A 24186-nucleotide genomic window follows, 5' to 3' on the forward strand; every position below is an offset into this window, starting at 1 on the left:
GAGGGAGGGGCCAGGAAACTCACTTGTTGTGATCTTTTCCTGAACTTGAGCATTACTGGTCTTTCATGCTCAGCGTGGCTTCCTTCCTCAGTTTACCAAGGCACAAGACGGGGATACACATACCAGAGCATTGATGGTAAGCTTCCAAGGCACACCTTCGTGTTGATGTACAACTGATCCAGATCTGAGAGTGATATTTAGGCACATGGCTCTGGGATGTAAATGTAGGATCCCTTATTGATGTATTTCAAGTTGCTCTTAGATATTTTGACTGGTTTTATGTGAAATGATTGTGGAGTTATCAAAGCTGTCTGTCATGTCTCCTACAAATGTCTAAATTATTCTCAGAGACTTGGTAGAAGATTTCCTGTTAACTTGAGAGCTTGTTAATAATTACACCAGCGTAAACCATAAGGTTCACATAATCTTCAGTCATAAAAAGAACTGCATAGCTCCCACTGATACATTAAAGGAGAGGCCTGCTTACTTTTTTGTACTTTTGTCTGGTGATACAAATATATATGTGTGCATTCTGTCTTGAAGATTTGAAGAGAGGACGTGTGCAGTTACAGCGGCCAAGAGGGACTGTATGAAATCCTAAAATCGAATGGATCCTCCTGACCGCCGGGCTGGAGCGATCCAGAGAGAAGATGCCATCGACTCTGATATTCCAATGCCTCTGAGAGATGATCTAGATGGATTACCCGCTTACTCACACCTGGCCCCGGAAAATGATGAGGAGCATTTGTATGAGAGCAGCTTGAGTGGACTCTTAAATCTAGCTGCATCCCAAGCCAAACCACAAGAAAAGCCTGGGAATACCACACAAAGGACAAGAAAAGGTCCTCCACCACTTCCACCCAGACGCAGGCTCCCCAGTATGCCAGTCCGACTACCCCCTCCTATTCCCCCCAGGGTACCAGAACCTCTCAAGACTCTCAGAAAGCAGATTTCCAGTGACCCCGGTGAGCCAGCTCACAGACTGAATCGTTCCAAGACAGTAGTAGACCCTTATGTGAGTATTATTGCCAAAAGGGGAGACAAAAATCACTCTAAAAATAACTAAAAAACACTTTGGATGTTTCCTATCACTCTTATGTTTTATATTCCACCGTAGGATCCATGGGCGATCAAACTAGTAGAGTGTCCAGAGGGCAGCACCAGGGACCTGGCATCTTTTTCTGCTGCAGTGTCCCAGTAAGACTGTGAACATTTCCTTGTGATCTCATTGGCATGGATAGAAGACAAATATAAGAATTATATAGATATATATGTATAATTCTTAGAGTAACAACATCAAATGTTTATGGTTTATGTATGTTATGTCTTCATTTAATTATCAGATTCATCTGTTTTAGTGGGTGGATGTTTTTACACATACTTTCACTTTCATTCCTCGGCAGGCTGATGTCACAGTACAAACACACGGACCAGATTCACAACTCGGGTATAGTGTGGAGTCGCTTATTACAAATCCACCCCTCCCTGCTGGAGCAGGTGGAGGTGGAAGTCCGAGTGTGTACTGCCCAGCACCCTGTTCTGCTTCCCCTCCCCACCACCGGTAAGAGGCTGATGTTCTGGCTGAGTCGCAGCACACAGCAATGTGCACGGTTGAAAACAAACAAACAAACCAACAAAAAAAAGTCTATAAAGGAAAATGTCTAATACTTAATAGAACAAATACTGGCTACAATTAAAATATTTTTATTTTTATTTGAATAATTGATTGCATAGATCTTGTGATTCTTTCTAGTCCTCACTAATCCTTCATTTTTCAAATTACTAAATTGAAATTTGTCTTAAACATCCTGAACAGATCATTTACATTTCAGCAGTTCAGCATCAGTAAATAATTCTCAACCTGAATGAAATATTGTTATTTCAAAATCTCTTTTGCAACCACAATTTTCCTGATCCAGTATTTAAAGTAAGAAAGAGAAAAAAAAATACATTGCAAAAGTGGGTTCATTCTGCCCTGATCTAGGTTTGTGAGGTCACAGTTCCTTCCAAATCTGAACTGGTCAATGCTTTAAAAAAAAAAAAAAAAAAAATATTCAGATGTTAGTCATGTGCAAACAATGGGATGGGGTGAGAGCAGAATTTTATTTGTAACCGACTTCAAGCATCCATATAATTCCACTCAAGAAGGATATGTCCAATTTAGTATGATTTTTTCATTTTAGTTGCCACTTATCTATTGTTTCAACTATTGCACCAGTTAGATGCAAGTTATTTAAATCGTTGATGTTTGGTCCAACCAGCATCACAGACGGGAGTTTTACCGCCCATTGTTTATGTAATAATTGCTCGGGGGTCATGTTCTGGGTCTCTGGAAAGCGTCTAGAGACAACTTTTGTTGTATTAGACGCTATACAAATAAAATTGAATTGAATTGAATTGAGACGGGTGGCCTGCCCAGGGTGCAAAGCAAAGGAGAGAGAGAGGAATACTGACTACTATTGTTGGACATCTTGTTTGAAAAAAAAAAAACATGTGTGAACCTCTTGGCAATGCAGCCATCAGCTTTAGATCTCCAACACAATCTTGATTAATCATAGTAAATGTGTCAGTAATCTGAAAAAATCTAAATCTGCCATAATAGGGTTTGTTGTCATAAATGGTTGCCATAAATGACAGTATGTTTGAAGTTGGCAGAAGTGTTTGAAAGCTAACCTCCTTTGTTTTGTTCAGTGAACAAGCCGGTGAAGGATCTGATTGAAACAATCTTCGAGCTGCTAGACCTCTATCCCAACACAAGTGGGGATTATGTTTTAAAACTCTGTGACTCTGATGAGTATCTAAGAAGGTGAGTATGTCTGTTGCTGATCCAGAAATTCAAGATTCTTTGACGGTTCATATTTTCATTTTTTGTCTTATCAAAGGGGAAGTGTTTCATTTAGTGTATTGTTTTTGTGCATTTCCCATGCCTGCCTGCATAGTGACGAACTCCTCGGCAGGCATGAAACAGTTCAGATGTACCACAAGCTAAATCTGCCGATCGACCTGCGACTGTTCCACGTGGGGGAACTCAAACGCCACCTGGCCCGAGATGTGAGTTGCTTCAACTTCCTTCTGGGAAGCCTCCTGCAGTTCTACCCGCTTATCAAACAGGGTTGGCCCTCCTTTCACTCACAAACACCTGCCGTCGCCCCTGGCAACCTCGCTGTGCTCAGCCAGGGTTATTGTACCGTCGCTGTAAAAACCTCCACCCTGATTTTCTCGACTTTGTTTCTGTTTACACATAACGTCATGACTGCTGGCATTTAGCAGCGGGAGTGACACCGACTGAAGGTGAACCTGGTCTCTGTATCAACTCTACATGTGACATGCCATCAACTATATGCTGGATGCATTCTTTAAACCCCTTAAAAAACTCACCCTTCACTGCAAACAACACTTTCATCTGTTTTCCTTCTCTGAGGCTGAAGATGACAGTAGTCCATGCCAGCTGTATCAGTTCCTGGGCCCTACCAGCGTCTACAGCACCAGCAAGTAAGAAGACAAACCTTCCTGCATCGTAAATCAGCCTTGTGAAATGGTTGTGGGCGACTCTGCTCGGAGTCAGTCAGCATCTATTTGTAGAAAACTGTTGGAGAGGTGGCTTTGCTTTGGCTAATTGCCTAATTTTCATTAGTGTGCATTTAACTGTTCCTCCTCTCACAGGCTCAGCCTGGAGGATGTGCTCAACGAGTACAAAAAAGAGGTGACAGACCTCATGAATAATAAGGTCAGTGGACACAAAAAAAAATCATCCATCTTCTCCATATTTAATTTTAAATCAATTTCATTCATACATCGTTTATTACAATACAAATTGTCTTTAGGCGCTTTTCAGAGACCCAGAGCATGACCACAAATATATTAAATATATAAATATAGTAGTAGTAGTAGTTTATTTTGTTTTGGTCATTTACATTAAAGATATTTGCATATACACACTGTATATGTATACACACAGGTATATATATATATATATATATATATATATATATATATATATATACAAAAGGGTATAAAAGCCTCATGGCTTATTTTGCCTATCCTTTTGAGAAAGAGAACTACCTAGAAAGTGGGTGGTACAAAGCTTCAACATCAATTTAAAAATTAAAAATTTAATTTTTTGCTAACCCAGCTTAGCAAAACTAATTTCCAGAACTTCTCTGCACATCCTCATCAGATTCCTGTTTTTCTATTAATTTAGCTTATTCTCCTTAGTTGTCCTATGTTGTTACATTGTATTTCTTTTTTTTGTTGTTTTTTTCCTTTTTTTCTACATACTGTTTGTCTGAATTTTTGGTGGTTGTATACTTTTTTATGTGCAAATAAACTATACTATAAAAAAGAAACATACTATGAAGGTAGGAAGGTAAGAGGGACTCCGCCCCTTAAAACCAGCTGCCATAACAAGAACGTTGAAGATGTGTTTGAGCAGGGAGCTTTTGAACTACATCCTGGTAGTATTTTGACCAAAATAAAACCTTGTTTTATTGTGAAATGTTATCAGCTTTTGAACAGAACGCCATAATATCTCCTTGAAGCATCTTTGCATCTAATGCCGTCCTCACCAGAGTCTCATCTCATGTCTGTAGTCTGCTCTGAACATGAGCTTAGTGGTGAACAGCGCTCGCACCGTCTCCAATCTCCTGTTTGGACTCTCATGCCAAGAGTTGGAGGACGCCATCGGTGTGCTCAACAGAATCAGCCCCCAAACTCTGGTAAGACGTCACATTTGTTAAACATACTTTACTATAGTGCGATCACTCTTGAATTGAGCTTTAAGCCACTTCTGTTTTTTTAGTAAACTATACTTATATGTTAAAAAAAAGACAATGCTCCAGATGCAACTGATTTACAACACAATTCTCTGCATCTCTTTTGCAGAGTTATGATGTGATGTCTGAGTGTGAAGAAGGTGAGAAGCTATCATACTGTATATCCCTCTGTGTGTTTTGAATGGTAATTATGAAGCAAAATATGAATAATTGATAGTTCTGTCACTGTGAGTATCTGGGAACTTAACTTTACAAATCGGATGATATTTCAAGGTCTGCTCTTCCTTTGTATGTTTCATTTGAAAACAGAAGTAAGGGGAGCTGCTTCCTGCTTTCATTTGTTGGTTCCAGTGGCCTGATCAGGCTCTGCCCACCATTCAGCTGAATATTGCAGGATCATAATGCATAAAGACGAACCATAACCAAATATGAATGACTTGAGAAAGTACAGAAAGGCATTGCATTCATTGAAAAAAAGTTTAAAAAAATACATTTGCGATTTTCTTTTCTTTATAAGAATATCTTTGCTCAGTTCTTCTGAATTAATGAGTATTCGTTTAAAAAAAATGAACAATGTCAACGTTTAAAAAAAATTCTTGCCAGTTTTTCTGAATTAATGACACATTTTGATGATATGAAGGAAAAAAAAAACATCTTCCTCCCATGACTTAAAACAAACTCTTCCAGGATAATGAGCATATAACAGTTTTACTTTTTTGCATATACCACTTGAGAGAGGTGACTGACACAATAATACAATAATTAGATGTAAAACAACAATTATGATGACTATTTTTTAACTGTGACTCAAGAAGCAGTAAGTGAGTCCCAGTATATTTATATATTAATTTTTGGATTTGAATTGTACATCTGTATGTTTCCAGCCGTGACCATGCTCCACGGGGCGCTGCTGAAAATGCTGCAGATATACTTTGACAACTTCCAGTCAGACTTCAAAGTCCAAGGAATAATCGGGTGCCCACAAACCTGTGATGTTGACAAAAACTACGACATCTTGCAATTCAACATTGCAACTTTCTACAGGCTCCAGCCTACCTGGATCAACACGTACGTGTACATTTACAGTCTCATTCCCATTTACGGTCTGGTATACATTTCAGGAAGTAAACACAAAGACAAATGTTAAACATGCTTTTTCTTTCCTTTTCACTATTTTAGTTATGAGAGCTTTTCTGTTTCGTGTGACTTGATGTACGGGGAAACAATCAGTGAAACTGGTATTTCTGAAAACATCAGCACCGCCTTGTCATATGGAAACAAGATCCAGTGTAACCGCATGTAAGAGCAAAAGTCTTTCACTTACTGTAAATGTACTGTCACGTCTGACTTCCTTGTTATGTCTAGGTCAGTGACAAACAGCGGAGCAATTCCCCCATGCTTTGTGTAATCATCAGGCTAAGTGTGCACTTTGGATCCACGTGTTTGTCCATAAACTTAAAGCTGGTGTCTTATTCAGTGTGGAAGAATTACAACATGAAGAACTGAGATGCAGTAAAAGAGATATGTCATATGGCCATGTATGAGTTGGAGAGGAGGCGAGACACTTATGTCTTTGTATGTGTTTCTAATTTTTCAGGATGGCATTCAAAGTGCGAGTAAATGAGCTGCCGTACGAGTGCATGCTGATGTTTCGCCTCAGGGGCTCCAAGCGAGGCAAAAGCCCGGAGCTGTTGAGCTGGGCTGTGCTGCCTCTGTACAGCGACTGGTAGGCTCTCCGCAGAGTTTGCACCTCTGTAAAAGTCTGGAGTGTTTGACATTTTAGAACAAGTTTTAAAATAGCATCAGTGACTGTCTGAGACTCCATAATGAGGAGTTCTGACCGGTGTTACACAGAACCACAAAACATGGGTCTATTTCAAGTTTTACGCTATCGCTATATCTACAGCTCTAAGAATAATATAACATAAACAGTACAAAACAGATGACACTGTCATTATTTAATAAAAAAAGGGGGAAATGCAGAAGCAGTGTCTCTGAAACATTACAGACCGCATTTACCAACACCTGGTACAACCCAGTAATCTTTCAGTAGTCTTTTTTATCTCACCTTTACCGGAATCTTTGCGATGACTCACGGTTTAGCTGTCAGACAGGATGGCCTCATAGTTCCCGTCAGAGTGCTTTGATTGACAAAGGAATTCATGATCATCTTATTGGCGGTGAATAAAGTGAGGCAGATTGGCAACAATCTTCAGTTTATCACTGCTGAATAGACTCCAAGATGTTTGCAAATGGACTTATAACCTTTCCCATAAAGATACCCAAATTTGCTGATAATCGATTTATCACAGGATTAAAGGGGACCTATTATGAAAAACACCTTTTCTCTTGCTTTAACATATAAAGTGGTCTCCCCTCAGCCTGCCAACTCAGAGAAGGAGGAAAGTAATCAAATTCGCAGTGTCTGTACAGCCGCCCGGATGAGCCATCTAGTGTGATGTGGATCTACGAGCCGTTCAGATTCTTCACCCGTCGTTACGTAACGACGGGAGTGATTTACATCGGTTGGCCTCCAATGCGTGAAACCACACCCACAACTAACTCCGCCGGCCGAAGCTTCCGCCATTTTTTCGTAGCGGTGTATCGCGTCATTCAGGCAGCCAATCAGCACAGAGCCTCATTATCATAGCCGCGCCCACTCAGAATCCTGCATAGAGAATGAGGTTAGAGAATGTGAAGATAAAGACATGGCTCAGAGGCTGAATTTCTAATTTATTTAGCAAAAACAATCAAAAGCTATATATATATATATATGTATATATATATATATATATATATATATATATATATATATATATATATATATATATTAGGTAACATTAATGACATTGTGTTCCTCCCTCCATCCGTGCAGGACCCTTGTAAGAGGAACCGTCCTGCTCAGTATGTCCACTGGACCCGAGCTGCCTTTCCCTCCCTCCCCTGCCCTGTCTGACAGCCACAGACAGGCCGTGAATGTTACACTGCAGGTCGGTAGTATCACACAACTCTGTCCACTTTGATCAAAAGACACAAATCCCCGCTCAAACCCACTCCTTTTCCTTAGCTGGAGTTTCACGATGAGTGCGAGTGGGAGTATCGGAGGCCCATCGCCCTTCCAGGGTCAAGCATCTTCTGCCAGCCTTGTGATGAACTGGAGAAGAAAATTGTGACTGTTTCTAGGAAGCAGTGCCTCTGCTTGTGAGTGGGAGTCTTTGCATACATTAACAACTGTGACAGTAACCATGTGATTAAAAAAACAAAACATGGACTCATCTATGTCCTTTACTAGTCTCACAAAAAATGAGAGGGCTTTCCTGTGGAGTAAACGCTACAACACCGTCAAAGGAAGCACTTTCCTTCACCTGCTGCTCAGTGGAGTCCCCCAGTGGCAGCCCGAAGACCTGACGGAGATCTATACTATTGTAGACAACTGGCTCATACACCTGCCTGAAGAAGCTCTGTTCCTGCTCACCGACAGGTAGGTTGCTCTGATATCTGGGAGACATGTGGACAAAGTCATGTTGTTACGCTGCCAAAACCTTGTTGCTACTGCCCTTGCGTTGCAACGGCTCTCCTGGACGCTGCTTTTGTACCAAATCCATCACTTGTTGACATCATCAGTGTGAAATAACATTATCATATCCGTTGCTCCATACTGGTGCTGTCCCATAGCAAACTTTTTTGAAATGTGTTGCAGAAATGCTGAAATGTAAAAATAGATGTTAAAGGAGTTCACAAGAAAAAAAACAATTAATTAAAATTAAACCTTTTTCTGGTCGTGAGTAGATAAACACGGCGCAACTCCTGCGTGAGTTGGAGTGTACTTTAAAGTCCGCTCAACAGTGTAGGATTTTAGAGCATCAACACAGCACCTAGTGCTGTATCACTCCGCCCAATCTAAAACAGACTAATCACTACAGATAAACTGACTAGTGTCATTATAGTCCCTGATTTACATCAGAATATAAAGAATATATTTATAAAATAATGAACCCTGAATTAACAAAATAACCTTCTTAACAAAAATAAATCTCCTCTTACACTTATAAGGTGAGCATGAATCAATCTTTTTTATGATGTAAAATTGTATGTATTTATTTACTTTTATTTATTTATTTAATTTTAGTTGTTACATTTCTGGAAAAGAAAAAAGTCAAATTATACATGAGAGAAACTATTCAGTTTGTGGCAAAATATTTGTACTTTTATGAAACTGGAGATGCATAATGCAAACCTGATATTTACTTTTAGTTCAGTTTGTGGAAAATGGTTGGCCTGGCTTTCTCTTTAAAACTTAAACAGTTATAAAGCATTACAAACTGTAACAATAGGGCAAATGCACAGCATTGTTTTGTATGTTGTGTCTTTCAAATAAAAGACCATTTTTCCAGTCATATGTTCCTCATGCAAGGTTGTTAAAATAATACCAAATCCATCACTTGTTGACATCATCAGTGTGAAATAACATTATCATATCCGTTGCTCCATACTGGTGCTGTCCCATAACAAACTTTTTTGAAATGTGTTGCAGAAATGCTGAAATGTAAAAATAGATGTTAATGGAGTTCACAAGAAAAAAACATGTATTATACATATATTGGGCTCATACTGTGTGCAGAGATAAATGTGATGCACAAAAACATGTCTGATAAGTTTTACCTGACCAAATAGATATAGTCATCTTCATTTAGTCTGTTGATTTAAACACAGAATCACCTGTTCCAGATAAAAGAAACCCGCTATGACCTGAGGGGGAAACTCATGTTTGAGATGACTACAGCAAGAACTAATATTAAACTAATTAATAATTAATAATAACTAATATTAAAAACAGATGTAGATCAATTAAGGCTAGAGAAATTTGGAATAGTTGTGATAACGACCTAAAAATGTGCAGTTCTATCTTCAAGTTTAAGGAAATGTTTAAAGAAAATACTGTAAATAAATATAAAACACTATAATTATAAAGTATATTATCAAAAACATTCTAGAATGTGAAACGTCAATTTTATATTTTGTCTTACTTATTTTTGTCTTCTTTATGTGTTGTTTGTTTCCACGGAGTAAAAGCTAATGTCTCATGTTTAAGCTGATCATAAGATAAAAAGGGTAGGCACTATAAGCTACGGCTTCAGCTACACCTTTTCGGCAAAAGAAATGTTTATTTTACCTTTTCATGTTGTTTTGTAAAAGAGTGTGTACAAGCCGAAATAAAAAGAAAAAAAAAGATTAATTCATTCACCTCAAGTAATTATAAGCTGCAGTGATGGGATACGAGCTTTCAGGTCATAACTATTTAACCAACTATTTTAACTCATCTGACTCATAGTCACATATGTGGTCACAACCATTATTCAGGTGTCAACCAGATATGTTTGTGAACTCAAAACATCTCTTCCAGTTTCCCTGATGAAACCGTTCGAAAGACAGCAGTTCAGTACTTTAAACAAATACCAGACGGAGAGCTGGAAGTCTTCCTTCCACAGTTGGTCCAGGTTAGTAAGCTTATGCACAACTATTGTACATTATTTGTTTCAAAAGGAAATATACAGCCTTTCTTTTGGTAAAACGTCCGATTCATCTGACTTTTCTTTCTCACTGGAGTGTATCTGGGTTTGTTTGTTTTTTAAATCCATGCTAAACCAATGTGTTGTTGCTGTGTAACAGAGAGATGGCCCACGTGGCACAGATCCATCCGTAGTTCAGTGTGTGGCTGAGCCTTGCTCCTTTCTCACAGGCTCTGAAAAACGAGTGGAAACTGGATTCACCTCTGGTGATGTTGCTGTTGGAGAAATCTGTGAAGAACATCCGGATCGCACAGCAGCTCTACTGGTGAGTCACACGTTCAATTGGAAGAGTGCAAATTCATGTTTCTACTTTAATTCAAGAGATAATTCTGATCCCAGTTTGAACAGAAAATGTAAAAACGTTCACCTCACTATGCCACTTACGCTTGACATCCTCGTTTGTTTTCAGTCTGTTTGATGATTAGTTTTATTTATGAGGAATCACAAGATTCCACTTCACTGTCACCGGCTTAGCTGAGGTTCAGAGTCACATTTCTTTCTGTTTAGTGTCTTTAGTTTAACCTGCAGCTGAAGGTTAACTCGATTTCCAGTTGCTCTGTCCTCAAACAAACCAAAAAAAAAAGTTATATATCAACTGCTTGAGGGCCTTTTTCCTGAGCATTTGATTAAAACCAATACAGGCAGGTTTTAAGAAATAATTTCTGTATAAAAATAATTTTTGTATTGAACAGAATTTGGGTTTAAGCAGTGAGATCATCAGTGAGTAAAAATATACATTACAAGATATTAAAAAGAGATAAAAACATTGGGTATCATCTCTAAATCTAAAGACCAACAGAAATCATCAAAAATATTTGATGATGAACAAAAATATCGATCAGACATCAATACATGTATTGATCATCGATAAATGTCATTAAGTGGTCCTTTGCAGTGTATTTTTTAATAATAGAAACAGATTGTTTCATTCATCATTTAACTGATTGATATCCAGAATTGAAAATATGACGTGATGTTTTAGTTGCAGTTTGACGTGAATGGAAGTGATTGTGTTCAATCAACGGACAATATTGGTTTATATCAATCGCAAACTGATGATCAGAATCAAAGTGGCAGAACTTGTGATGTGGGCTAACTTCAAAACTTAATCCAGTTAAACGATGTGATATCAAATCATGATCAAAGTTGTATCTCTTACTAATCGATGGAGCAAGTGGCTCATAGGAACTGACTCGATCAGCCAATAACAGGAACAGAAAAATGAGTTCAACTTTGGAAACTGAAATGAATTGAAAACTAAAATAATTACAAATTAATCATTCTTAAATGTATCCGTCATGCTGGTTAACTGGATTACCGACCAAGGAAACAGTGTTTCATACTGTACATTTGCTCGTCCGTGACGATCTCACCTGACCTTTGCAGTAACTGCACAATTCTGCAGGAGGTTTTCTCATTTAAAAGAAAGAAAGAAATATGTTAAAATCAAACATGTAGTTTCCTGTGAAGCCTGTTAACATTTTCAGGTATGCAGAGACCCTTTTTTTTCCCAGATTTCTTCGTAACTGAAGTTTCAATCTCCCGACAGGCGGCTGGAAGACGCCCAAAACGACCCCTACTACCAGAGCTGGCTGTGTAAAGTTCAGGCTGCGCTGCGGCATTGTTGTGGTCAAGCACTGAGGCGGGAGCTGGAGCGGGAGGCGTGCCTGGTGCAGGTGCTCGTGCAGGTGGCTGAAAAGGTTCGCACTGCGGAAAAGGCTCAGCGCAAGGTCCGTCAAACAGCCTCATTCAACTTCATCAAAATATTCACAGACTCGCACCTGAAAAAGAATTTTATTCAATAAATTTTTGTAAGCAATTAAGTCCTTTTGTCTGCAGAACGTTTTGAACAAAGAAAAGAGTAAGATTGATGACTTCTTCCAAGGTGGAGTCACCTGTAGTCTACCGCTGGATGCCGCAGTCTGCGTGAAGGGCGTGAACCTGGATGTAATCACATCACACAAGCTTTAACACCTACATATATTTCAGTTTTTCACCCCTTTTATTGCTGAAATTTGCCTTTTCTTTGTCCTTCTGTGTCCTTCTGTCCAGGCTTGTAAGTTCTACAATTCCAACGCTGCTCCTCTGGATATCTCCTTCATTTGTAACGACCCTCTGGCCAAGAACCTCAGCGTCATTTGTAAGGTGGGCAATGATGTGGAACAACATCTGTGTCGTGTTTTTGCTTGCTGCTTTCAAGGTGATACTAAAGTAGGTACGGGACAGCTCATCCACGCACAAAAAGGACATGTTTGGTTGAATGTGTTGTTCAGACAGGAGACGACATGAACCAGGACATGCTGGTACTTCAAATAGTCCGTGTGATGGACTCAGTGTGGCGCCAGGAAGGACTGGACCTGCAGATGATCACCTACAAGTGTCTGTCGACGGGCAAAGCTCAGGGTAACGGTGCACTGATAACTCAGATTTTTTGTATTTATAAGTATTTATTCATTTTAACTTTGTTTTATGTATACTAGGGGTGTAATAATATATCGTGCCACGAAATTTCGCGATACAAAAATGTCACGAAACGTGTCGTGGAGGTGACAAACTGTATCGCGATATTGGGTTATTAATATTAATCTATTGTGTTGGCTAGTAACGAGCATCCGACCACGCGTGACGGCCGCGCCTCGACCCCGTGGACCAAAATCTTACTCCGCTCAGAAGAAACTAGTACCGTTTTGCGGTCCCGTTTTGAGCTATGAGCCACACGGGGCAACTTCTGCGTGAGTTCGAGTGTACTTTTTTGTCCGCTCAACAGCGTAGGATTTTAGAACATCAACACAGCACCTAGTGCTGTATCACTCCGCCCAATCTAAAACATACTAATCACTACAGATAACTAGTGTCATAGTCCCTGATTTACATCAGAATATAAAGAATATATTTATAAAATAATGAACCCTGAAAAATAACCTTAACAAAACTAAATCTCCTCTTACACTTATAAGGTGAGCATGAATCAATCTTTTTATGATGTAGAATTGTATGTATTTATTTACTTGTATTTATTTATTTAATTTTAGTTGTTAAATTTCTAGAAAAGAACAAAGTCAAATCATACATGAGAGAAACTATTCAGTTTGTGGCAAAATATTTGTACTTGTATGAAACTGAAGATGCATAATGCAAACCTGACATTTACTTTTAGTTCAGTTTGTGGGAAATGGTTGGCCTGGCTTTCTCTTTAAAACTTAAACAGTTATAAAGCATTACAAACTGTAACAATAGGGCAAACGCACAGCATTGTTTTGTATTTTGTGTCTTTCAAATAAATGACAAATGTTTCCAGTCATATGTTCCTCATTCAAGGTTGTTAAAAAAATACTGCTATAATATTGTATCGTTATCGTGACCTCAATATCGTGTATCGTACCGTATCGTGAGATTAGTGTATCGTTACACCCCTAATGTATACTAACATGATTTGTGGTGGTCAGGACTGGTGGAAGTGGTGCCTGAAGCGGTGACCTTGAGGAAGATTCACCAGGAGTTTGGCCCAGGTGGGCCGCTTCGGGAGGACACGCTGGAGAAATGGTTCCACATGCAAAACAAAACTAAGGAGGGCTATGAGAAGGTGAAACCTCGACCCTGCATGCTGTTGTCGTGTAATTGTGCCGCATTGTGTAACGTCCTTCTGTGTGTGCAGGCTGTGACGACCTTCATCCACTCATGTGCAGGATGGTGTGTGGCCACGTTCATCCTGGGGATCTGCGATCGCCACAATGACAACATCATGCTGAAACGCAGTGGCCACATGTTCCACATCGATTTCGGCAAAATCATGGGCAATGCGCAGAAATTTGGAGGCATTAAAAGGCAAGTCGGTACATATGGGTCTTCCGTTGTTGCAAAGAAAAAAGAGCCAATGTTTCCATATAATAGCAGTATCAACAGCATGCACTTCTGTCTACGATGGTTAAAAGTTGAGGACAGAATGAATGTTGCACTTCTGTTTTCAATATGGAAGGTTTTACAATCCAAAACGCCATTATATCAGTACAATCAGTTAAGACACAATCTAGAGTCATATACATGATACGGCACTAGACAGGAAACAAAGGGCCGGTTTTCACTTCCTAAACCAAACACCTAAACCAAATTTTCTGAAGCATACAGTAGAATATAGATCAATTAAATCATGGAATTCTTTACCACTGCCTATGACTAAATTAACACATCAATATTAAAAAAAAAGCTAATTAAGAAACACCTTGGAATATCATATGTATAGGATACCATACATGCACACACACTTATACAGACATAAACATACTGGACAGGGTAAGGTGTATTTTTGATTTGATTTTCATGGCCTAGATCAGGGGTCGGCAACCCAAAATGTTGAAAGAGCCATACTGGACCAAAAACACAAAAAACAAATATGTCTGGAGCCGCAAAAAATGAAAAGTCTTGTATAAGCCTTAGAATGAAGGCAAATGGCGACAGGCGAAATGTCGAGAAAAAAGTCGAAATGTCGAGAAAAAAGTCAGTGTTGAGAAAAAAGTTGAAATGTCGAGAAAAAAGTCGAAATGTTGAGAAAAAAGTCGAAATATTGAGAACAAAGTAGAAATGTTGAGATTAATGTTGAAGTACAATTTCGAGAAAAAAGTTGAAATGTTGAGAAAAAAGTTGAAATGTCGAGGAAAAAAAGTTGAAATGTTGGGATTAAAAAGGAAAGGAAAAAGGAAGAAGAAAAGAGAAAAAAAGAAGAGAAAAAAGAAAAAAGAAAAAAAAGAAAAAAAGAGAAAAAAGGAAAAAAAAGAGAAAAAAATAAGAAAAAAAGGAAAAAAAAGGTCAAACATTTTTTAAAAAGCTCCAGGAGCCACTAGGGTGGCGCTAAAGAGCCGCATGCGGCCCTAGAGCCGCGGATTGCCGACCCCTGGCCTAGATGATGTTTTACTGTATATTGGAATGTTTCATGTATGTTTTTTTTGCTTTGAGATAATGATTTACATGTACGGTATTTCCTTTTCTTTCTTTATGTCTTGTTTTTAACTGTATATTTTAAATGTATTGTTTTTTAATGTGGACCCCAGTAAGACTAGCTGTGTTTAAGGGCATACTGTAGCTAATAATTGTATCCTGACAAATAAACAAATGTTAGAGCCAACATCGTGAATCAACGACAACCTTCTCCCACCCAAAAACAGGGACCGGTCGCCCTTCATCTTTACATCTGAGATGCTTTACTTCATCACAGGCGGGGGTAAGAACCCTCAGCGCTTTCAAGGCTTTGTGGACCTCTGCTGTAAAGCTTACAACATAATCAGGCAGCGATCTGCACTGATACTCAGCCTGCTGGAGCTGGTGAGGCTTTGTAAATAACACCCAAACGCTGGTGGTCGAGCCATATCTAAGAGCAGGAAACACTCATGATGTTTCTTCCAGATGCTTCGTGCAGGGATGCCAGAGCTGAAGAACTCCAATGACCTGCAGTATGTCCAGAAGAACCTCCGACCTCATGACACAGACCTGAAGGCCACTGTCTACTTCACGGAGTAATTCAACACGACACGCGCACAATTATTTTCCCGTCTCACTGGCGTTTTGTTTCTGTGGTTGTATTAGGGCTGGGCGATATGGACCAAAAGTCATATCTCGATATTTTCTAGCTGAATGGCGATACTCGATATATATTGATATTTTTTCTGTGCCATAATTGGGGTTTCCCCCAAAGCATTATAGCATAGCATCTCTGTTAGCTTCATTTTTTTCTGAGGCAAACGCTTAAAAAAACTGTCATTTTTAATACAAAGCCCAGTGCCAAATGTCACACAGGTACCTTTATTAACAGAGGTCTGCACAATATCAAAATGTATAAAACAAATGAAATAAAAATAAACTGCCAGCATATATAGAATAAAAATGCTTCTTGAATAAAATAAAACAAATATCCCTTTCCTGCATAACAATTAAATTAAAATACACTGTGCAATTAATACAATGTAGACAGTAACAGGCAGACTTTGAATGAATGAATGAATGAAAATTTTATTTCGAACATGCTAAAAAAAAAATATATATATATATATATATGTAAATATATATATATATTTAAACCAAAGAACAATAGTTAAATAATAATCATGATAAATACAGTATAATATAAATCATAACAATCAAACAAAAACATGCCTCACTGGCTTTTTTTTTTTTTTTTTTCCTTTTTTGTACGCTCGAAATGCTTTTCCACTGAGGTTGACAGTTGTGCAAATAACAAAACATTTGTGCAAATCTCAAATAAAACATTCAAGTCAATTTGTCACAAAATAAGCTATATTATCATAAAAATATAATCATAATTTTTTTTTTTTTTTTTTTTTTTTTAATCGATATAAACGATATTGTCTCGTACCATATCGCGTTTGAAAATATATCGATATATATTAAAATCTCGATATATCGCCCAGCCCTAGGTTGTATTCATCTGCTGCATTGGTCCCCATGTAGGAAAATCCAGGAGAGCGTGGATTGTGTTTCAGTCAAGTTCAACTTCCTCACCCATACGATGGCCCAAGGGAAGAAACAAGAGTCTGAAGTGCAGGAAAAGATCCCCACTCCCAGCACCAACATCCAAGGGGCCGTCATTATGGGCTTCTCTGTCGAGGGGAAAGACGTGGTGAGGCTGCATGTCGGGGATTTAGTAAAACGTTGTCCTCGTGCTGCACTTCTGTGAGGACTCCTGTAGTCGCAGAGCTTTGTGTCAGATCCTGATTGCCTTGGGGAGTTGGTGAAACATCAGAGGCCACAACAGGTTCACACACTTGTGGTCTGAGAGGAATAATGACAAGCACTCTGCTGTCACGTCAGTCCCCCTGTGTTTGGAAAGTGTTGGCGTCTCTCTGCGGTCTAGTAGCGTGACAGCGGTGTTTACTGGCATTTCAACGACTCTATGACCAGAAAAAGGTTTTCTCATGTCAGCTTTAGCTGTTTGGAGGAACAGTAAAGCACAGAGGTTTCCAAGGGCACTGAATGGATTTAGAATTTCACATGAACAACTTCAAGAACCGCTAAAACATTAACAACTACTACATTGTGTTTGATCTTAAATACAGACCCTTAAGTTAAACCATTGTCTTCGTTTATTTACATTGCAGCATAATATAATACTATTTTTTTGTATGTTGCAGATCTATAACCTGAAAATAACCATTGATGATGGCTTTCTGAACAGAGGGAAGACCTTTGGGGAGTTAGAACTCTTCCATAAAAAGCTTCAGAAATCATTCTCTCATGCTAAGCTGCCTCAGTGAGTTGAAACTAAAGTCTGGCTCGCACGATGAATACATGATGCATTTTGTGCTTGTTTTTTGACAGCTGCAATCTGCCCCCCCCCCCCCCTAGGTTTCCTACTTGGTATCAGATGTCATTCACCCCACAAAGGAAAACGATTCTGTTGAATAAATACCTAGATGAGCTCTTTAAGGGACCATGCAAGGGAGTAAGCACGTTATGTTCCTCTCGCTGCACCCTGTTACTGATGGATTTCTCCTTGGGATCACTGAGGACTGATTCTCACTTTGAAATGTCTCACTGTGTCCCCTGCAGAATGAGTACGTGTGCAGCTTGTTTCTGGATGGCCCCAACACGGTGTACGAGAGTCTGGCAGCCCGTCCCGAGATCCAGCTGCAAATTTCTTATTCTGACAACAAGCTCTCTGTTTTGGTTAAACATCTGAAGCACATTGTGAGTTCCCTGCGTTCTCTTTTTTTTTGTGATATCACTTCACAAAAAAAGAAAGCATAGATGGTAAATGTATTCTCTTTAAAGGTAGCAGTGTGTCAGCTCTCGTCATATTTGTTGCTTTCTTTGTAACTTCTGCTTCAGGGATTTCTGCTAGTGATTTTGGCAGTTTTTAGGATCTGTTATAACAAGTAACCATGACAACACGAAAGCAGCTTCCGTGGAAGAGCAGCAGATTAACAGCCAGACACCAAATGCAGGGGAGCTGAGGATGAGACATTCTAATATTGAGGCAAATGGAGAGCCAGGAGGAGGAATTTTAAGCAAATATTGAAGTTCCATCATGTTGAAGTGCCATTCAATTCCATTCAATTCAATTTTATTTATACAGCGTCTATTATAACAGAAGTTGTCTCTAGGATCTTTCCAGAGACCCAAAACATGACCCCCGAGCAATTATTACATAAACATAACATAAAGAATGGCAGGTAAAAACTCCCCTAGTGGGAGAAAAACCTTAATCCAAACAGTGGCAAAGGAAAAACTATAAAAGTATAAGTTAGAGCAGGAGTCGGCAACCCGCGGCTCTAGAGCCGCATGCGGCTCTTTAGCGCCGCCCTAGTGGCTCCTGGAGCTTTTTCAAAAATGTTTGACCTTTTTTTTTCCTTTTTTTCTTCGTTTTTTTCTTTCTTTTTTTCCTTTTTTTCTTCTTCTTTTTCTTTTTTCCCTTTTTTCTCTTTTTTTTCTTCCTTTTCCTTTTTAATCTCGACATTTCAACTTTTTTCTCGAAATTTCGACTTTTTTCTCAAAATTGTACTTCAACATTAATCTCGACATTTTGACTTTTTTCTCGACATTTCAACTTTTTTCTCAAAATTGTACTTCAACTTTTTTCTCGACATTTCGACTTTTTTCTCGAAATTTTGACTTTTTTCTCGACATTTCGACTTTTTTCTCGAAGTGCATAATGAAAAAAAAATCTTCCTCCAGTTATAACTAATATACGGTAGATACATGCAGCATGTGTTGCCTTCATTCTAAGGCTTACCGGTATAAAAGACTTTTCATTTTTTGCGGCTCCAGACATATTTGTTTTTTGTGTTTTTGGTCTAATACGGCTCTTTCAACATTTTGGGTTGCCGACCCCTGAGTTAGAGTAAGTAAAAGTAAAAAGGCTTGGATTACTTACAAGTTCCCACTGGGACATGGACACAAGAACATGTCCTGAATGCTGATAAGAGTAAAGCAGGAGGTGTAGCCATTCTTGTTACTAACAGATGCTGTAATCTGGCACATATGACTGAGAAGGAGCATCTCTCCAACCTGGATATTCAGCAGCTAGATGTGGATTTCCATCCAAGTTGCCCCCTAAAAGAGTTGACCTGCGTTTCAGGCCGATGCTGCATGTGATGTCATCATTTCAGCTGTTGTCAGTCTGCAAACACAGCGGCCTTTCAACGATCTTCGGACCTCAACTAAACTTTTTCTCTGCAGTAATTGGAGGTTCCAACAACGTGGACGTTTATATCTTATCATTCAGTTCAGGTCATTTCAGTTCTCTGAAGCCAGTCGTCCCTTTTTCCCCGTTTTCAACAGAAGCATGCAAACGGCTCCAATCCCGACCCCTACGTGGTCATGCAGCTGAAAACTGACGGTGAGCAGAGCTCCAAGAAGAAGAAGACGAATGTGGTCAACAACAACGAAAACCCAACCTTCAACAAGCTGGTAATTTCCCCTTTTCTCCAATGTGTAATACAGTCTCACATCAGAGGTACTTATTCTCTCACAAGAGGCGCTGCGCTGTCCCTGCACAGTTTGCTAGCAGCTTGTTTTTCACCATTCTGTAAAGGATGAGTAACAGCTTCACTGTTTACCATTTTCATTTACGAGACAAACCCACTTCTGTGACCTCTGGTCCATTTTTTTTTAAATTATTTTTGAGCCAAACACAAGCAAAGAAGAAAGGCCCATTTGTCAGCTGAGTCACTTCTTTATGTTCCTTTCCTGCAGAGGGCTCTAGTAGCTTTAACCTTGGCTGCCACTTTTCACCAGGTTAAAAACCCTCTAAAGTAAAACAGACCCCCCAACAAAAAAGAGGTTTTCACGTTGGTAAATCCTCTCAGAGCTTTGATGCGTCCTCTGCTTGTGATGTGGCTCTCCTCACTCAGTGAAGTCTGAGCGGATCTTTGAGTGCCGTGCTCAACAGTCTCTGATCATCAGCTCCCCACTTGTGTGACAGCCTCTTTCTCCCTTTAACACGAAGCTCTCACAACATTCAAAGGATCAAAAAGATCATCTGTTTTATAATTTTAACTGAAATGTCACATGGAAGCAGACGAGCCGAGCATAAATATGCCAAATGACCCCCTGAAAGGTGTTTTATAGCTGAGACACAGACGTGTCAAGTAACCAAGTACAAATACTTCGTTACCTTACTTAAGTAGAAATATTGGTTATCTATACTTCACTGGAGTAATTATTTTTCAGACGACTTTTTACTTTTACTCCTTACATTTTCACACAATTATCTGTACTTTTTACTCCTTACATTTTAAAAACAGCCTCGTTACTCTATTTCATTTCGGCCTTTAAAAAAAACTATCCAGTTAAATTGCTCCATCCGGATAGAGTGAATTTGGTTGTGGTTGTTTCAGATGTTCTTGTCCAGTTTTGTTCTTACATCCGTTCCCTCAGATTCCTGCAACTAAACTTGGATGTACATTCCAATAAAGGTTAGGATAAATGATAACATGCCTCTGAAGTTTGACTTTTTGCACCATTACAATACTTATAGGCAACTAGTCATCATATCTCCTGCTCTCTGAAACACATGTTAATGCTCAATAGTACACATATACGGTTCTTTAATATATTTGCATTATACTAAGATGCATTCATTTTCAATGGCTTTTGTCCTTAATGGCTTTTTCCCCCCTTACATTACTTTTACTTTTATACTTTAAGTAGTTTTGAAACCAGTACTTTTATACTTTTACTTGAGTAAAAAACTTGAGTTGATACTTCAACTTCTACAGGAGTATTTTTAAACTCTAGTATCTATACTTCTACCTGAGTAATGAATGTGAATACTTTTGACACCTCTGCATGTGCGTCATCTTCACAGCTGGTGTACGAGCCTGTTCCACTGCTGTATGGGACGGTGCTGGAGGTGGCGGTGAAGAGCAAGAAGATGCTATTGGCTGAGACTGAGATCACGCTTGATGAGGAACTGCTTGGCAAGGATATATGGTTCCCCCTCAGGAACTATGTGTCGAAAAGTGTCTTTTTTGTATAAAAGACGGAAGCAAAGTTCAGAGGACTGCACTGCCGGCCTGATGCCAGCAGGGGGAGCCACCACACTAAGTGAGCAACATTTAGACGTGGATGTAATTTTTTTATTTTTTTTTTATAAACTGTTAAGGGAGCCACATGTCACCAGAAGGAACGATGCAATGCACCCTGGACACTGACTATTTCTGACATGCAACTTAACCTCACATCACAGGTAAACACCATGCCACGGACCGAGGCGTCTGGCCGGAGTTACAAAGCTGAGTCAAAGATCAAGGAGTCTGGTCACTTAAGAATAATTGATCCTGTATTATTTACATGTCAGTCAAATTGATTCCACTGGAAACTTTTCTTCATCCCAGTTGCACTTTCACTTTCCTGTTTAACTGATTTTTCTCACACACATCAAATCAGTGTGTGCAAATCTTCGTCTGGCGTGGACTGTTTAATGCAGATGAAGGAGGATGTGATGTTCAGGGGGTGTTACCTGCAGAGGCTGAGTGTGTGTGGGCCCCTTCAGGCTGCGTCGACTCCAAGTCCTTGACCGGTGGAGCTGCAGAGGGGGGAGGCGGGAGAGTGAGGGATGGGGGGGGGGGAGTGTGTGAGCAGATTGACAACTCAGCTTCTCTGACCCGAGGGGCTCACTTAACAGTCTCCCCCTCACGCTGTCCTTTGTCTTATCCATCAGCGGCATTCAAACACAGTCGGGTGCGTGCATGCACGGACACGCAAAGGCAGACAGACAGTCACACGGCGAGACGTGAAAACACACCTCCGCACATGCACGCCCACTCGGACCGATGCAGGTCTCTCATGTTATCTTAATGCCATTCCCGTCCCGACAAGCCTGCTGACCCACTATTTCCTTTACCTCGTTTAAAGGACTCGGCGGTAGGAGTAAGCCAGGATAGAAATAGATTTCCCTGCACTGGATTAGGTTTAATAATATATACCTCTTTTGTGGCTATTTATATTATTCCCTGGTGTGTCTCTTACTGGGAAATAGGATTGAACAAACGAAAATGCAGGTTGCTCCCGTTTGATAAATGTTCTTATGGAGTATTCATTTACCTCTCTCACCCGTGTCATTCCCATACCGTCATACCATCAATCGCTAAAGTTGGCCCCCTCTCTTTTAAAGTTTTTGTGTGTATGTACAGTTTGTATGTGTGTGTGTGTGTGTGTGAGAGAGAGAGAGAGAGAGAAAACATAATAAATATCATCTGATCACACGAGTCTTAGTGGGAGGCAAACTGAACCTCGGAAGAATAACAATTTCTCACGGTTCCATTACTTATTTAAAGAAATAAAGGCTAAAAGAACAAAAATATGTGGGCCATAGTGAGCATCCTTCGACTGCTTGTACAGAATTTAAAGGGATAAGTTTGAGCCCGTTACTGCTAATCTTCAGCCCTTGATGTAGTGATAATCAGCAGAAGTGGAAACTCCATAAAAACAGATGTTTTGGCAGTTTGCTGATCTGCAGAATTTCAGTGTGTGTGTGTGTATATGTAATGCTGAGATTTAAAAAGACATGAACAATGTAAATCAATTCTAAAACCTTTCCAAACCATTTGGAGTTCAACTTTATGGTGAAAAATATTCTGAAACTGGAAAGCGTTCAGATCGCTTGCCAGTCTCTACAGGTGTGGGCGTTCTAGATAATTCCTTTTCACAATTCAACCCAACGTCATGTGCAAAAGTCCAAAAACCCAAGAAATCCCCCCAAAAATCCAACAGCTACTGTATATGTTGGACTTTACAGGCATCACTGACCGTGTTAACTGTTAAAGTCCATCAAGTTGTTTGGAAATGTTGAAAACAACCCCATACAGCACATAGCAGATGGCCTCTTTCACTAAAGTCCATCTAAACAAACCACAAGGCAATGTCCTTTGAACAGATGGGACCAAAGTGCTTTTTGGCCCTACAGCCCAGCTCCACGTTTAGTGAAAACCAAACACATTATTTCAGCAGAAACACCTCCTGTCAAACGCTGCCGTGGATGATGTGGATGAGGATGATACCTACAGTATCTGTCCAACACCTTAAACTTGTTCAAAAGGGTTTATGCACTGATATGAGCCTTGTGAAGTCATACAGGATTACCGTATTTTCTGGACTATAAGCCGCTACTTTTTTCATAGGTTTTGAACCATGCGGCTTATACAATCTGTGGATTTTTCTTCCACCGCTCGGGCGCTCTAACCAGAATTAGAATAAAAACTAAGACAAAATAAATGCAAAGAAGAATACGCTACTTCTTTAGCAGATAGAAGTAGGTAGAAGCAGATTTCAAACAGATAAATAGATAAATAAATACCGGTTATTTTCTCTTGGTTCTGTACAGTTTTAATCAGCAAAGTTGCTGCCGTGTTAAAAGACACTGTTAGGAAAGGATCTATTTAGGTACAAACATGTACATCATTTACAGTTCAAAATGGTTCTGTACATGTAGTAAATATCTAATAACAACATAAATATTTGCGGCTTGCATATCTTTTTTTTTAAATAGAGCGGATGCGGCTTATAGTCCAGAAAATACGGTACTAGAATTATTCACGATTCCGATTCACGATCTACACACTATTAAATCATGGGGGTACTTAGTATTGCCTACTTGATTTCTTTCCTTTTTGTCTACTTTTTTGTTAAAATAAATAATGACCAATCAGGGAAAAAATGCATGTTGTTGCTTGTCTGAGGTTGAATTTGCCCGAAGCTAAGACCCATTAAGATCAGTTGATAAGAGAGTGAACTAATTTACAGATGACTGTCTGACACTGCTGCCCATGAAGTTGGTTTTCCTAAATATTCCTGTTTTTATTTATAATCATTTAATGAGAGATGATGAAGATATT

General features: G+C 39.3%; 1 protein-coding gene across 1 annotated transcript; it reads left to right on the plus strand.

Annotated features, from left to right (window-relative positions):
- pik3c2g (phosphatidylinositol-4-phosphate 3-kinase catalytic subunit type 2 gamma) lies at positions 1-23120 on the plus strand. Its single transcript, XM_061720960.1, has 32 exons — positions 1-136; positions 544-1015; positions 1118-1197; positions 1404-1561; positions 2692-2806; positions 2940-3051; positions 3422-3492; positions 3664-3727; positions 4590-4715; positions 4882-4912; positions 5657-5840; positions 5952-6071; positions 6370-6498; positions 7648-7762; positions 7840-7973; positions 8065-8253; positions 10177-10270; positions 10513-10607; positions 11892-12072; positions 12182-12289; positions 12395-12487; positions 12616-12745; positions 13789-13925; positions 13998-14167; positions 15502-15658; positions 15740-15849; positions 16802-16970; positions 17482-17600; positions 17696-17792; positions 17900-18037; positions 19631-19759; positions 21159-23120. The coding sequence occupies exons 2-32, from the start codon at positions 608-610 to the stop codon at positions 21327-21329; spliced, it is 4134 nt and encodes a 1377-aa protein (XP_061576944.1). The 5' UTR covers positions 1-136; positions 544-607; the 3' UTR covers positions 21330-23120.
- The last annotated feature ends 1066 nt before the right edge of the window (positions 23121-24186 follow it).

This window comes from Cololabis saira, chromosome 5 (assembly GCF_033807715.1).
Source record: "Cololabis saira isolate AMF1-May2022 chromosome 5, fColSai1.1, whole genome shotgun sequence".
Classification (NCBI taxonomy): Eukaryota; Metazoa; Chordata; class Actinopteri; order Beloniformes; family Belonidae; genus Cololabis; species Cololabis saira.

What these genes read in the sequence shown, in the direction of transcription:
- pik3c2g (XM_061720960.1), top strand. Translation starts at nt 608, where the DNA reads ATGGATCCTCCTGACCGCCGGGCTGGAGCGATCCAGAGAGAAGATGCC. An exon ending in TCTGATGAGTATCTAAGAAG is followed by an intron (nt 2,807 to 2,939) that starts GTGAGTATGTCT and finishes CTGCCTGCATAG; the next exon opens with TGACGAACTCCTCGGCAGGC. An exon ending in AACGCCACCTGGCCCGAGAT is followed by an intron (nt 3,052 to 3,421) that starts GTGAGTTGCTTC and finishes TCCTTCTCTGAG; the next exon opens with GCTGAAGATGACAGTAGTCC.